The 16,423-nt window shown below is 40.9% G+C and overlaps 1 protein-coding gene across 11 annotated transcripts in view; it reads right to left on the bottom strand.

The window, feature by feature from the left end:
• PTPN13 (protein tyrosine phosphatase non-receptor type 13) overlaps positions 1 to 16,423 on the bottom strand; it is a 193,274-nt gene that overhangs the window by 30,509 nt on the left and 146,342 nt on the right. For all 11 annotated transcript variants that reach the window (XM_087962816.1, XM_087962818.1, XM_087962817.1 and 8 more), the window contains exons 26-29: positions 4,135 to 4,220; positions 2,798 to 2,960; positions 1,261 to 1,475; positions 208 to 306 (exon numbers count right to left, since the gene is read on the bottom strand). In XM_087962816.1, the coding sequence (XP_087818942.1) occupies positions 208 to 306; positions 1,261 to 1,475; positions 2,798 to 2,960; positions 4,135 to 4,220 (563 nt within the window). The remainder of the gene's footprint in view (positions 1 to 207; positions 307 to 1,260; positions 1,476 to 2,797; positions 2,961 to 4,134; positions 4,221 to 16,423) is intronic.

Below are 16,423 nucleotides of genomic sequence, written 5' to 3'. Positions count from 1 at the left end.
GAAAAGCGTGTTATCACATGCCATTATGGAAGTGTCTTTGGACAACATTAAGAAACAGAGATGAGGATTGCTGCCTAGAATTGAACATGACTGGACAAGGGAAACTTTTACTTTTATATTTTCGGGGTGAGCATGCAAAGGTTAAATCTTTGGAAACTGTTTTGACCCTGTTTTCACAAAAACCCAAGTATACTTCTTAATTCTTACCAATAATGTAGGATCAATCTCTGGTAATATTCCAGGAAGCGGCCTGCACAGGAGAAGGGTGACTTCAGGGGATGTTCCCCTGAGAGCTGAGATGACTTCCTAAAGGGCAAAACATTAGAACATACAGAATGTTTTTGGGCTGAAGGCCGCACTTGAACTTTGAATGAACCATACAGACTTCAAAGACTGATTCCAAGACACGGTAGAAGGTTTGCAATAGTGGCGAATATCTGTAGCTCAGGTGTAGGATGAAAGTTCATTCTCTTAGCTTGTGGTCTCCAAATGTTTCATCACCAGGCTGTTTTTCTGTTTATGAGGGCTTCGTGTGGTCACCTCCCACTGACTCTCACCTGATGTAACCTCCCTATCATAAGACCCCCACAGATGAATCCAAGGGTGGGATTCCACCAGTATAACAACCAGTTCGATGATTGCGCGCTTTGTACTTAGAAAAGCTTTAATACTTACCTTCTACAGCAGTCCTGTGAATAAAACAGCTGAGGCGTGGCAAACCACTCTGACACGCAAATCAGCTGTGCTCTAAACAAAGGAAATAAAGCACAGGAAAGAGCAGTCTGATCTTCGGAGTAAGGGATTCATCTGAACTGGTCCAAAACGGTAGAATCCCACCCTTGGATGACTCACGCCTTACCCATCACATTACAAGACCCTCACTTGACATACCTACAGATGACCAATCACAAGACCTACTGACCACAAGAAGCCCTTATAAATGGAAGAACACGGACATTGACATCCAGAGGTGGTATTCAGCAAGTTCTGACCAGTTCTGGAAAACCAGTAGCGGAAATTTTGAGTAGTTTGGAGAACTGGCAAATATCACCTCTGACTGGAGATTTTACAGTATCCTTCCCCTGCCACGCCCACCAAGCCATGCCCATAGAACTGGTAGTAAAAAAAAATTGAATCCCACCACTGCTGACATCCCCTAAACTCTGCTGAAGATGTTACTTAGCCCGATAATGAAATGTTCGCAAACCAACCCACAAGCTCAGAGAATGAATCTTCACCCTCAGAGTAGAAGGCACTAACCTGCTGAGATAATCCTTTTAGAGAAGAACCATTGACTTTCAGGATGACATCTCCGACCTCAATCTGCCCACTCTCTGCAGCTGGTTGTCCCGGAAAGAGCTTTTTCACCCTGACTATACTGGAACCCGGCTGTTCTGGGGAGACGCTATCTTCACGGCAGAAGCTGAAGCCTAGGCCAGAACTGTTTTTCACGAGTTTCACTTCAAATGTATTGTCTGAAAAAGGAAATGAACCAAGTTACTGCACACCTGGAGATGCTGACAGTTCATCTGTACACACTCATCCTAGGTCTTGAATCTGAGCAGCTAAAGTGTATCTGTAATAATCAGAAAGTTGAACAATGTTTGGTGTGTAACCTTGAATGTATGCAGTTGCTGCAACAGGATGAAAACAGGACATTTTTTTTAAACATTTCATAAAAATCTTGGGAGAGTGAGATCCATCTGAAAATAGTATTAGGATTCCTGGACAGATAAAAAATGCAGGAGCTAAGAAATAGTTTATAGATGTGCAGTGAAAAATAGATTATGATTTAATCTGTTGTTTGAAGCATTGTTTATTTTGTTTTTAGGCCATTCTTTGTCCCAGTGGAGCAGGCGTAACACCGTTCCAATAAAAGCAATAATGTTTAAAACAATAAATGCAAACATCTATTTATTTATTTAACAGAGTTCAATTTGAAGACGGCAGGCTGGCAATAGAGTAGACAATCTGGTTCAGCAGTAGTGATGCAGAGTGTAAGTATGAAACACGAATGAAGGCTAATATATGTGTCCCAGAATAATGTTGCAGGATCCAGTCGGTGACTGACCCCCTTTTTGGATCGGATGCATAACTAGTCTTCACTCCTTATTTGCTTTGTAGCTTTTTTTCAATAAACTGCAAATAGATTTTGTACAACAGGCTAAGCCAGAATGAAACAAACCACATTACGACTTATATTAGACCTGTGATGGTGAACCTATGGCACGCATGCCCAGGTGACACGCAGAGCCATTTGTGCCGGCACGCGAGCCGCAGGCAAACTTACCTCACTGCACATGCGCGCACCTCCCAGCTGATTTTTGGCTGGTTTGAGGCCTTTTTCAGCCTCCCAGGTTTGAGGAAAGCCTCTGCAGCCTGAAAAATAGGCCCGTTTCATCATTTCCTGTATTTCTGGAAATACCGGAAGTGATGAAACGGGCCTATTTTTCAGGCTGCAGAGGCTTTCCTCAAGCCTGGGAGGCTGAAAAAGGCCTCAAACCAGCCAAAAATCAGCTGGGAGGCAAAGTGCAGGTAAGAGGGTGGGGAATTGCGCATGCATGCGCAGGGGACGTGGGGCGCACGCATATTGCCTTCTGGGTGCTGGCACATGAGTACACGTGCACAAGCGCGCGCATAATAAAATAATAATTTTGTTATTAATAATAATAAAAATAATTTTGGCAAAGGAGCCAAAAAAGGATAGCCACCACTGTATTAGACTGTTATTGCTCCAACCAAACCTTAGTTCTTATCTTTCCTTTAAGGCTTCAGTTGTATTTGGACAGAATCTCACCATCAGTGACAAAGTTGTATTCTCTGGCACTTGAAGTCTTCTTCACAGGTTTTTCTAAGAGCGTACTATGACCGGGATTGTTTGTAGGTGTGCACTGTGATGTCGTGGGAGCATGGATTCTGGCTGCTGGAAGTTGGCCCTTTTCTAGTACTAGATGAACCTCCTGCAGAGGGAACCACAATTAGGTGGGGCTTTAATAATCAGACAGTTCTTAGGTATGATGGCCAACCTACAGAATTAATTGAAAATGGTTAAAAAGTGAGGACATTGAGATTCTCTCTGTCTGTTCCATAATTCCAAACAACAGGAACACTTCCCATTGCCATAAGAGGTAAAAAGCATTGAATGGTTTGGGTGGTGGAAAAATTTGGGTGGTTGGCATGTATTACAATAGTTGCAATGTTTCAGGGATCATGTGATCACCCTTGTCAAAACTTCTCAGCCAGCTACCCACAAGCAAAGTTAATGGGGGAAGCTAGATTTGCTTAATAACCATATTTTCAAACCCCACACTTCTGGGATAGCTTGGGACAAGCAGTCCAACACTACAAAGGCTTCCATACAAAGATAATTTATTGGATTATATCAGGTATCCTCAAGATATAATTTACAATTATGTTGAGATGCATCTAATGTCCAATCTTTGCCTTAATAGTTGCCTCAAGAGCGTGAAAAGATGGTTATCTTCATCCCATAGCATAATAGCAAAGGAAAACTCCAGCATGATGTTGGGGTCCAGGTAAGAATGCCCAAAAACTCCCCCAGTCCAACCAGAGATCAATTCAGTGACCAATAAGGATTACAGATGTGACCATGTGACATGAACTACATCTCCCAAGAGACATTAACTACATTTCCCTTAAGGGAGCAGCTCTCATTCCTAAACTAACTATATACTGTCTAACCAGTGCACATATTGATTCATTTAACAACCATGGCAAAATGGTTGTAAATTCAGGTGCAACTCACTTAACAACCACTTGACTTAGCAATGGAAATTCTGCTCCCAATTGTGATCATAAATCAAGGACAACCTGTAAACAGTTCTGGAGATGACTACCTAAAAACACCAAAGTTAAGCAAGACTTCAGTCAGATGGCTGATTCAACTGATTCACTCTTTGAATCAAACTGGTAAATCAGTGGGAGTCTTTGAATTATCAGCCAAGCTTTGTGCTCATACACAGATATATATTTTAAATAGAATTGCCTTTTCAAGGGGAACTAGAGTAAGCATTGCTGATATGACTGAGGATAAGTTTCAATATGGTTTCTTGTTTGTTCCTGGGATTATAATAATGTAAAGTGCCCAAAGTCAAGAAGACTGTCATTTCCTACCTGGCCAGTATTTCTCATGATTTCCACAGCCTGTTTATGTGTTGCTCCTTCCAATGTGATCCCATTAACAGAAAGCACTCGGTCACCTAACAGCCAACAAGAGATATTTATAACAATAAAAAGAAGCAAAGAGGTAGGTCTGCCACAATCTTTTATCTAATTCAATAGCCATTTATCTGAATAAGGCATTTACAGATCAAGAGTACTTCTGAATCTGAACCCTCATAATCAAAGCTGGACTGCAAAACTTCAAACCACCACTAGATAGTAGCAAAATGGGCAGGAAACAGAAAACTTCACTGCTTTGCTGTCATCTATTGTTCAACCAGGTATAAGCAGGCCAAATTTGGTAGCTATATTTACAAGCAGATATAATTATGATAATCCCAAATGGTTCCAATAATGTAAAATTTGAATACTTAAGATTTTTTTTTAGAAACATTGCTGAAGCTAACTTGAAGCACTGATTTATCAAACTCAAATGAGTGGCAGTAGCTTTCCAGAGTGTCAGATGGCTTAATCTAGGACAGACTATGTTCAAACCATGGGATCTTCCAGAGCTATGGTCTCTATTTGAAGCTGCCTTTCACAGAAATGCTATTTACATGAGAATTGTCCTTTCTGACTAGGAGTGACTCTTTCAGGTAGAATTTTTCTACACCTACGTAGAAATTTGATGTGGAACCTTTTGGATGCACCTCAGATCCTCTACCGCTAGGCTGTGGTCCCTCTGACTATCTATGATGAATAATAGCATTAACAAGGGATCCGGTTTGAGCTTCTTCAGCGACAGACCAAAATCTGCGACTGTGCGCAGTTTCGATCTGTGCTCGCTGCTGGAGGAACCCGAGCTGGCTGGTTTTGGGGCTAAGCCATACCATAGAGGTGGTGAAGAGGGGGGAGACTGCCAGCAAGGTCGAGCAGAACCGCATCTCTCCTCCCCAGCTGGCCATTACTCTCTTTCCCGAAGGCGATTGCAGCAGTGGTCAGAAATGGCCACCTCAAAGAAGAACTCGACTGGAAAAGAATGTGCAGGAGGAAGATAAGAAGAGAAAGTTTTGGGCTGATCGGGTCGAACTGGAAAAACAATAATACAAGATACCCTGGAATTTGAATTATAAAGAACAACATTGTTCCCAAAGAAGACTTTGAAGCTGCGAATGAGAGGGGGAAGGGAAAGGATTTGGTTTTTTTCCCCTTTTCTTCCCTATATTGACAACTAAGAGATTTAAGCAAGAAATCGGCAAAAATCCACTTTGACATTAACAGGTATTTAAGCTGAAAATAAAATGTCAAATGGATAATAAAGGTTTCTGGATTCTCAAAAACTTTTAAAAGAAGGAAAAAAACAAAAGGGTAGGATCTGGAAAAAGGGAGGAGTCCACCTGGAAGTGAAAGGAATGAACAGTGAAACTTTAACAAGATTCCTAAAAGATACATTTTAACTGAAACTTTGTAACAAGAGAAGAGAATCCCAGGAAGAGAAAGTGGAAAAAAGAAGCAAGAAGAAACAGTTTTGGATTATTTGGATTACTTCGTGATTTTTGGATTTTTGGCTATTGGATCTAAAGGACTAAAATCAATTGGGTGGTTGTTTAAACGTTTTTAAAATGGTATCACTCTTGGAAGAATTGAGAATGGAAATTAAAAAACAGAAATAAGATGCACAAGAAGGAAGAGGTTCTTTTGGCTTCGTATTTCAATTTTTAGAAATGGAGATCCTGAACTATGAGAAACAAGAAATGCCTGTAGAACAAGAAGGGCGGGACAAAGAAGAAGCCATCTTCAATGACCAAGTATTTCTATGTGGGGAAAAGAAAGGAAAAGGGGGAAAGAGAGTGAAAAATTTAAGATCTGAAAAAACAACTCAAAAAAAGAATAGTTTGAAAAGTAATTATAACATTAGGAAGAAACAGAAGAGAGGATTACAGAAGAGAGAATCAGAATTAGAGAGAGAAGGGGTCAAAAAGGGAAGGGAGAAGAAGAGGGAGAAGAGGGAAAGGAAAAGAATTATATAAAGGACAGAATCAGGACATAGAGCAGGGGTCTCAAACTCAATTTACCTGGGGGCCGCTGGAGGCAGAGTCTGGGTGAGGCTGGGCCGCATAAGGGATTCCACAAAAAACGTTGTTAAAAAAATATCCTCAAATGTCATCAACAGTTAATGATTTCTCCAATACATGAACTGTCCTGAACACATGAATGGAACATTGAATGAAGATCATGAACAGTTCCTCAGAACATGGCTTCTCCAGCTTACTCCTTGCTGCCAGAGACTTGACAACGCTTCCTCTCACATATCTGAGCCACATTTGGCTTGAGAGAGGAGGCACTTGAGACCCTCAGTATGGCTTGAAGATGATCATCAGTAAGTCTGGACCTGTACTTGGACTTGTTAAAGTTCAGGGTGGAGAAGAACTTTTCGCACAAATATGTGCTCCTAAAAAGGCACATGGTCCGCTTGAACATTCGGGAAAGCTCAGGGAAGCTGGGGGGCAATTATCTCAAAAATTGCCCATGCTTGTCTGCTTTTCCATTCACCTCCCTAAATTTGGCCTTGAGGTCAGAGTTGCATTGCAGGTCAATAAGCTCCATTTGAAGCACAGGAGGGGCATCTTGCACATCAAAGGTGAAGGGGTCTGCAAAAATTTGAAAAGTGGCTCTGTGCATCTTGAAGTCTGCAAATCTGTGATCAAATTCCTTCTGTAGCTTCAAAATAGCATCAACATACTTCTCACCACTGAATGGTGTGCCTGCATCCACAAGTGCCTTGCATGCTGGGAAATGGCAAAGGTTTGTCTGAGAGCTGGGCTTTCCATAACACAAGTTTTGTGGAGAATGCTCTCACGTTGTCATAGGCAGCACTGACAAGCTGCCCCTGGCCTTGTAACTTCTTGTTCAGTACATTCAGTTCATGTGTGATGTCGACAAGAAAAGCTAAGTCCATGAGCCATTTCTGATCATTCAACTCGGGAACAGCCATCCCATCCTTCTCCATGAAGGCTTTCACTTCTTCTCTCAGTTCAAAAAATCTTTTCAAGACATTTCCCCTGCTGAGCCAACGTACCTCGGTGAAATAGAGCACATCTTCATATTCTGACTCCATTTCCTCTAAAAAAGCACGGAACCTCCTGTGCTTTAAGCCCCTGGATCTGATGTGGTTGATGCATTTCACAACAACAGACATCACGTTGTCACACTTCAGGCATTTGCTGCAAAGGGCCTGCTGATGGATAATGCAGTGCACAGCAATAGCCTCTTCTACACCCTCCTCCTCAAGTTTTCTCTGAACAAGTGCCACCAGTCCATTTTTCCTCCCCGTCATTGATGGCGCTCCGTCGGTTGTTATTCCAACAAACCTATTCCATGGCAAACCGGCATTCTCAATGGCATCACACAGCTGGCAAAATGTCTCATGAGCAGTGGTCTGGCCATGCATTGGAATTAGTCTGAGCAACTCCTCTGTCACTTCAAAATTGCAATCAACACCATGGACATAAATTGTGAGCTGAGCAGTGTCAGTTATGTCTGTGCTCTCATCAAGAGCAACTGAATATGCATCAAAACATCTGGCTTTCTCACACAGTTGATAAATGTCACTTGACAGGTCAGAAATGCGCTCTGCCACTGTGTTGGCAGAAAGGCTGATGTTGCTGAACTGACTTTTCTTTTCCGGACAAACTATACTTGCAGCCTGTAATGTGCATTTTTTTACAAACTCACCCTCTGTGAATGGTTTTCCCGCCTTAGCAATCATCTCACTAACCATATAGCTAGCTTTGACTGCTGCAGCATTCTCTTTGGTTGCTTTCTTGAAGAAATCTTGTTGCCCCACTAGACATGTTTTAAGGCTGGCAACCCAGTTGGCTCTCTCATCCACCTGATATTTTGCACATTCCTGAGCATGTTTAGTTGAATAATGACGTTTCAGGTTGTATTCCTTGTGCACTGCAACTTTTTCAGCGCAAATAAGGCATGTCGGGATGCCCCTGTGCTCAACAAAGAAATACTGCGTCTCCCACCTTTGCTGAAATTGTCTGTGCTCGTCACCTATCTTTCTCTTCACTGCAGGCTTTGGCTTTGACAAAGACATGATGAGGGTGTGACAAAATTTAGTTTATTCCACTTGGCGTCGCTCTTGTTCCACGTTTCATAGAAGTGTTTAGCCAGCTAGCGACGCAGAACGTCTCAACGCATGATGTCATTTCCGCTTCTACTTGTCACAACAGCGCGGCGGATGACGAACAGCCCGGTAGCAGTCGCCTTTCTCTGCGTTTGATCGTGGCATTTGTTGATGGTAGAAAGTACCGGAATGGCGACCACAAAAAAAGGCGACTGCTACCGGACTGTTCGTCATCCGCCACACTGTTGTTACAAGTGTAGTGTGCATGAAGTCGGTGTAGCTTAGCCTAGCACCGAATGTCAGCCACGAGAGGAACGGCGGGCGGGACTTCCTTCAGAGGTCCATTCCCCCTGCGGGCTGCACTAATATTATACTTTCATATCACGGTGGGGGCCACAGGATATCGTCCTGTGGGCTGCAATTGGCCTGTGGGCAGCGAGAATGAGACCTCTGACATAGAGAAACAGGAAAAACATATAAGACACAGAGATAATGGGTGAAAACTGAATTGAAAGGGGGATTCTGCAAGGTACATAAGATAGTATTGTTATATTAGAAATAGAAATGAACTTTGAAAATATGAAACAAGTGTGATTAAAATGATAGATAAAATACTTCCATGTAAAATACTTCCATGTAATGGAATGTTTAATAAATAAATGAAATAAAGAGAATGAAATTAGGAAAGGAGGGGAACATTTTAATTATTATAAATGTGTTAAAAAAAATTAAGTGAAGAGGAATATGAAAGAAAAATGAAAAAAGTATGGAAATATTATAAGTGTTCCTAGAAGTATGATATCCTATTGAAAAGTAATGTTAAAGATGTCAAAGATTATAACTAACATTAATGATAGAGCTGAATAGGAATAGAATAGATATTTTATTTATCATTGTTTTATATATATATATATATATGTGTGTGTGTGTGTGTGTGTGTGTGTGTGTGTGTGTGTGTGTGTGTGTTTGTTTTCTGAGGTTCTCGGGTATTTGTATGTGGATCTTTGGTTATTCGGGTTTTCTCCCGCGTAAGATTGGAAGTATCTAGGCAACGTTTCGATGAAGTCTCATTCATCATCTTCAGGCTTCTGTCTTCGGCTCTGTGCTTCTCAGAGTGATGTGAGCTTGCAGCTGCTTCTTCCTTTTAACTGCTAGTGGGGGTGTGACTTGATTGGTTGGGGGCTTGGCTGTGTTCTGATTGGGTGGGGTGTGTTCTCATTGGTTGGGGTTTGGCTGTGTTCTGATTGGTTGGGGGTTGGCCATGTTCTGATGGGCTGGAGGTGTGTTCTGTTCAGGTGGGGGCTTGGTTGTGCTCAGGTTGGTCTTAGTTACTGGGGGATTTGAGCTGGTGAGCTGTGATCTTGCTGTTTGGCTTCGAGTTCGTGGTCGTGCTGCATCTTCATGGTGGGGGTCAGTTCGCTTCATGTATGGCTCAGGGGGTTGAAGTGGGTAGTGATGCAGCTGCAGTGCGGCTTCTGGTCTGTGGTCGTGTCTCATCTTCTGTGTGGGTGTGAGTCTGCTTTTTACGTGGAAGTGTGGTGGTGGCATCTTGTGTGGCCCTCGTGGGTGTGGGTCTGGTGTCATTCATCATGTTAGGTACTGCCTGTTCATGAGGGCGGGTTTCCAAATGGCTGGTAAGCGGGAGGTGTCATCTCTTTTATTCATGCTGTGTGGGCGTTTTTCTATCTCTATGGCTTCTCTGATTATTCTGTTGTTGAAGTGTTCGGTTTTGGCGATAGTTCTGGTATTTTTAAAGTCAATCTCATGTCCTGTGGCTTTGAGGTGTTGGACCAGGGAAGAGGTCGGTTCTTCTTTTTTGATTGAGTTCTTATGTTCTTCAACGCGTGCATTTATTCTCCTGTTAGTTTGTCCAATGTATGTGGTGGGACAGGCGGTGCAAGGATTTCGTATACTCCTTGGTTTTCTAACTCGATTTTGTCTTTAGGGTTTCTTAGGATGGTGGATATTTTTCTGTTTGTGCAGAATGCTGTTTTAATGTTGTATTTTTGGAGGATCTTGCTGATTTTGTCTGTAGTGCCTTTTATATATGGGAGGAGGGCTTTGCCGCTTCTCTTGTTCTCTGTCTTGGATTTTGGTTGGGGTTTCTTTTTGGATTAGGTGGGTAATCTTCTTTCTTTGGAATCCATTGGCTTGTAGTACGTTGGTGAGAGTGTTTAGTTCGGTTTTTAGGTGTTGTTCATCAGCTAAGCATTTTGTTCTGGAGATGAGTGTCTCAGCTACGGAATTGATCTGTGCTGGGTGGTGGTGTGAGAGTGCATGTAGATAGCGGTTTGTATGTGTTTTCTTCTGGTAGATGGTGTGTCCTAGGGAGCCATTGGGTTTTTGTATACCAAGACATCTAGGAAGGGAAGTTGATTGTTAGCTTCTGTTTCCATGGTGAATTGTATTTTGGGGTGTAGGCTGTTGAGGTGTGTGAGGAAGTTGTTCAGTTTTTCTTTCCCGTGTGGCCAGATTATGAAGGTGTCATCTACGTATCTGAGCCAGAGTTTGGGTTTGTGATCATATTTTTCTAGAGCTTGTGTTTCAAAGTGTTCCATGTAGAGGTTTGCGATGACAGGTGAGAGGGTGATCCCATGGGTGCTCCTTCTATTTGTTTGTATTTTTGTCCGTTGTAGGTGAAGTATGTATTGGATAGACAGTGGTTGGTCAGATCTAGGATGTGCTGGGGGGTTGTATTTGTTTTGGATGGCTGTTAAGGCTTCTTTTATTGGCACTTGGGTGAAGAGGGATATGACATCAAGCTCACTAGTAGGTCGCTGGGTTGTAAGTTTTGTTTCTTTATGATCTCGATGAACTGGAATGAGTTTCTTACATGTGAGTTGATGGATTCTGCATAGGGCTGTAGTTGTTTGGCGAGAAATTTGGCTAGGTTTTGTAGAGGTGAGCCTATGGAGCTGACTATTGGTCTAAGTGGAGTTCCTTCTTTGTGTATCTTGGGAGACCATAAAGCTTCGGGCATCTGGATGATTTCTCTCTGGGTATGATTCTTTGCTGGATTTCTTCACTGATGGGGGAGGCTTTTATTTTGGATCTGGTGGTTTTTTCTAGGTAGGTGGTGGGGTCTGTCTTTAGGGGTTTGTATGTGGGGTCTAGGAGTAGGTTGGTTAACTTGGGTTTGGTAGTCAGATGTGTTCATAACCACTGTCGCGCTTGCCCTTGTCTGCTGGTAGGATTATTATGCTGGTGTCTTCTTTCAGGTTACGTAGTGCAGTTTGTTCTTCTTTGGATAAGTTGCTTTTGGGTGGTTTGCTAGTGCAGAGGATGTTGGTGATTTCGAGTCTGATTCTATTAGCATCATCAGGGTTGGTTTTGGTCATGCTGGTTTCAACTCCGCATATGATGGTTTCTGTGGGGATGTGTTTGGGAACGACAGCAAAGTTGAATCCTTTTGAAAGGACCTTGGTTTCGGCTTCGGTGAGGATCTTGTCTGAGATGTTGTGCACTGTTTGTTTCATGTGTGGCTGTGAGGGGGGAGGAGTTGGTTTCTGGCGTTGTTGTAGTTTTCTGAGTTTGTTGGTGTGTGTGTCTGTCTTGAGGGTGGTCTGTGTTTCGGCTCTCCAGACAGCGAGTTGTTTGGATTTGTCCCAAAGTAAGGGGTGAATCTTGTTGCTGAGTCTGAGGTGAAGTGTGAGGAGATCTTTGTTGATTTGGTCTAGGAGAAATCTTTTTGTGTGAAGTTCATTTCTAATTAGGGCCAATTCTGTTCTTTTTAGGATGCGTTTGGTGGCTGCTGTGTTGGTGTGGAATTTCAATTAGAAGCTTGTGGGAATTAAATTTTGATCTCGGCAGTTGCATAGGAATGCGAGGTCACATAAAATGGAAGCTCTTTGGACTTCAAGTTTTTCATAAGTCACTTCAACCCCCCCTGAGCCATACATGAAGCGAACTGACCCCCACCATGAAGATGCAGCACGACCACGAACTCGAAGCCAAACAGCAAGATCACAGCTCACCAGCTCAAATCCCCCAGTAACTAAGACCAACCTGAGCACAACCAAGCCCCCACCTGAACAGAACACACCTCCAGCCAATCAGAACATGGCCAACCCCCCACCCAATCAGAACACAGCCAAACCCCCAACCAATGAGAACACACCCCCACCCAATCAGAACACAGCCAAGCCCCCAACCAATCAAGTCACACCCCACTAGCAGTTAAAAGGAAGAAGCAGCTGCAAGCTCACATCACTCTGAGAAGCACAGAGCCGAAGACAGAAGCCTGAAGATGATGAATGAGACTTCATAGAAACGTTGCCTAGATACTTCCAATCTTACGCGGGAGAAAACCCGAATAACCAAAGATCCATATATATATATATATATATATATATATATATATATATATATATATATATATATATATATATATATTCTTTAAGAACTTAGTGCGTATTTTAAGAATGTACCAAGCAGATTTTGACTGGAAGTTATGTGTTATATTAAATGTTATAATTGCATAAACTGAAGTTTAAATAAGAGTTAAATGGGTAAAAATTAAAAGATACAAAGGTGTCATACTCCAATTAGTAACTACAGGGGAAAATTTTGTTTAATGAGAAAAAAAAACTATGAAATTGAAACAGGACAGACAAAAGTATAACTATGATGACTAGAAAGATATTGAAACTTAGAAAAAGATATATATAATTGAATTTAGAAAGGAATGAGATAATTAAAAGTAAGATTGAGAAAATTAAGGGAAGGGAAAATTATTGAGAAAATGTTAAAAATAGTAATAAGATAGGGAATAAAACACAAAGATGAATATGAAATTGAATTTGTGTCTGTATGGAGAAGTGATAACCTGGGACCATACTTTTCCTAAAAAAAAAGAAATTTTACTTGTATTATGTTTTGTGAAAACCCAAATAAAAATTTTATATATAAAAAAAGAATAATAGCATTAACTTGCATTTTATTGTAATTTTAATGTGATTTTATATATTTATTCATATATTTATGGTTTCATTTTAATGTTGTAAGCCACCCAGAGATGTCAATCTATGAAAGTATGCTTATTCTTGGTACTTGGATGGGCTGCAAACAAATTTAATAAATCAATTTAATAAATAAGCAGGCAAATTTTCCATTTTGTTGTCTGAATAGTTGTGTTAAAGACCTTCAAATGAGACAGGGAGGTGTGATTCTGCAATCTGTGATAGTCCTCCTGGCAGAATCCACAGAATTGTATAACGCTAGAGAAACATATGCCAGAATTCTGAAACGTGGACTGACTATCTATCTATCTATCTATCTATCTATCTATCTATCTATCTATCTATCTATCTATCTATCTATCTATCTATCTATCATCTCTCTCTCTCTCTCTCTCCATCCATCCATCCATCCATCCATCTTATGGTGATGTCACATTAGACAGGAGGTTAATATAGTACAATTAGTACAATGCTAATACAGAATGGTAGTTTGGCTGCCTAAGACAGCTAACCATGTTTGGTTCACAGTCGCGTACTATTCATAGTGCTATACAGGAGGGTGAGCTAGCTCCACACCAGAAAGAAAGATGAGTGGCTTTCCTGCAATGTCATCCAGGGCCCTCTCCCTCCACCAAAGCCACTTCTCAAAAGGGTGTTGTTACTGGGAAGGTCCAGCACTAGCAGGATTCACGAAGCACCGGCTCGTCTTCCCACCAAAGTGGTACCTATTTATCTACTTGCATAGAACATGCTTTTAAGCTGCTAGGAGGGCAAAAGCTGAGGCGAGTGATGGGAGCTCACCCTGCCACGTAGTGCTAGGACTCAAACCGCTGGAGTAAAGCCTATCTCCAGCATTATTAAGCCACTGAACCATCATACTCTTTAAACATGGATAATGTGAAGTTTGTCAATTATAATGAAATTAAGAGCTCATTATCCAATTCCCCTTTGTTTCTGATACTCTAAGGGATAGGGCAAGGAGAAGACATTTGGCCTTGTGACCCCATTTTGTCTACTTTCTGCCTACTAAGGCATCTTTTTTGAAAGCCTAAGCCTTCCACATTTTGATACTTTCAGCAGCCGAATTACCTTGATACTCACTGTTAGGGTTTTGGAGATTAACCCCTAGAAGAGTATTGCAGCAGTAGTCAAGCCAGGAAGCCAAAGGAGAGCGGAAGGGCCCCAGAGTATACACACACTGAACACAAACACTGTTTGTAGTTTAAATAGTTTTTTAATCCAGTTAGAGTTTAAGCATTGTCATTCAGTCCATTAAGTCATTCACAGTATTTCCATCCAGTAAGACTCACTAGTATAGTCCAAGTTAAGAGTCCTTGCAATATCTTTATCAGCCGATAAAGATATCTTCTCCTTCTCCGGTTTCACTCTCCAGAGAAACAAACGCTGGATATTCAGTAGAATTACGCAGTAAATCAGCAAACAGTAGCAAACAATAACAGTTCAGTCACAGGCACTCACAGTCAGTAATCACAGTTAGTCGCAGCAGCACACAGTTAGTCGCAGCAGCACACAGTTACAGTAACAGACAGCTTTCCAGCTTCTAATGCTTCCTTATATTGTAACTTCTAACCGCACCCTTAATCGGCTAATTGCCTGCTGCATTTTGCTTAAAGTGATAATCACTTAAACCATGATATCTAAGTTTTATATATTTATTCACCCAAACCATATTTGGTATCAATGTTATACCTAACATACTCCCCTTTTGGGTGAAATAAATATATAATACCTTTACAATCTTATCCCATATTTTTCACAACTCTCCTGGTGCTTACTGGCACCTTGGGCTTTAGTAAAATTATCAGCTAAATTGTCCTCCGACATACAGTACTCTAGCTGAATCATCTTACTTCTTACAGATTGTCTCACGTTTAGGTATCTTAGATCTGTATGCTTGCTCCTTGTTTTTACTCCAATATTTGTGGCCATTTGAATTGCTGCCTGATTATCTTCATGTATAATTATAGGATAATCTACAGTTATACCTATATCAATTAACATTTGTTTATACATTATTAATTCTGTACATAACAAAGATAAACAGGAGAATTCTGCCTCCATAGTAGACAAACTTATATGCTGTTGTCTTATTGACTTCCAGCCTATTAATGTATTACCCAGCATTATGGCTGTTCCTGAAGTCGACTTTCTAGTGTCTCTTTCTGATGCAAAGCTAGCATCTGCATAAGCACTCAAAATTAAATCACCCTTTGGTTCTAAATACAATGAATAATTCATTGTCTTTTTAAGATATCTTAATATCCTCTTAGCTGCAATCCAGTGTCTTTCACATGGTGCAGAATTGAATCTAGCCAACTGATTCACGCAGTACGAAATATCTGGTCTAGACCAATTACTAATATAACTCAAACTACCAATTAAAGATTGATAAATCACCTTATCAAACTCAGGGCTTTGTTCATCAGTGTTGCTAAACTCCTGACTCATTGGAGTCTTAGCTGGCTTACAAAGCTCCATCTTGTAATCTTTTAGCAATTTGCTTATCTTATCTTCCTGAGATATCTTAAAACCTTTCCGTGTTTTCTTTATATTCAAACCGAGATACTTCTTTATCTCCCCTAATTGCTTGATCTTTATTCTCTTTCCTAATGATGCTATTATTTTATTTGCTTCATCATTAGTTTCAGTTATCAATGCAATGTCATCTGTGAATAGTAATAATAATGATACTTTCCCATTTGTCTCCCTCTTAAACAGACATGGATCGGCTAAACCAGCTTTAAATCCTATATTGTCTAGTTCCTTTACAATATACTGGTTCCATTCATAGCCTGATTGTTTAAGACCATAGAGGCTTTTCTTTAACAACCAACAATCATTATTATTCTTATTTTCACTTTTAATACCAACAGGTTTTTTCATATAAATAGTATGTTTTAATGGGGCGTGCAAGTAAGCAGTTTCCACATCTAGATGGTTAACTATATAGTTTTTACTAGCTGCCCACACTAAAGCTGCTCTCAAGGTTGCTGCCTTAAGACTAGGTGCAAACACCTCATCATAGTCATTAGCATTCTGCCTAAAACCTTGGGCTACTAACCTTGCCTTATGGATTAAATTACCATCTTTATCTATTTTTACCTTAAATATCCATTTGCAGCCAATGGATTTCATTTCTACAGGTAATTTGGCATTTTCATACACCTTCATATCACTTAATGAATTC

Source organism: Notechis scutatus, chromosome 4 (assembly GCF_049901735.1).
Source record: "Notechis scutatus isolate UNSWTSFEM ecotype Mainland chromosome 4, rNotScu1.2, whole genome shotgun sequence".
NCBI classification, from domain to species: Eukaryota; Metazoa; Chordata; class Lepidosauria; order Squamata; family Elapidae; genus Notechis; species Notechis scutatus.
This window is presented reverse-complemented; position numbering and strand designations above follow the sequence as displayed.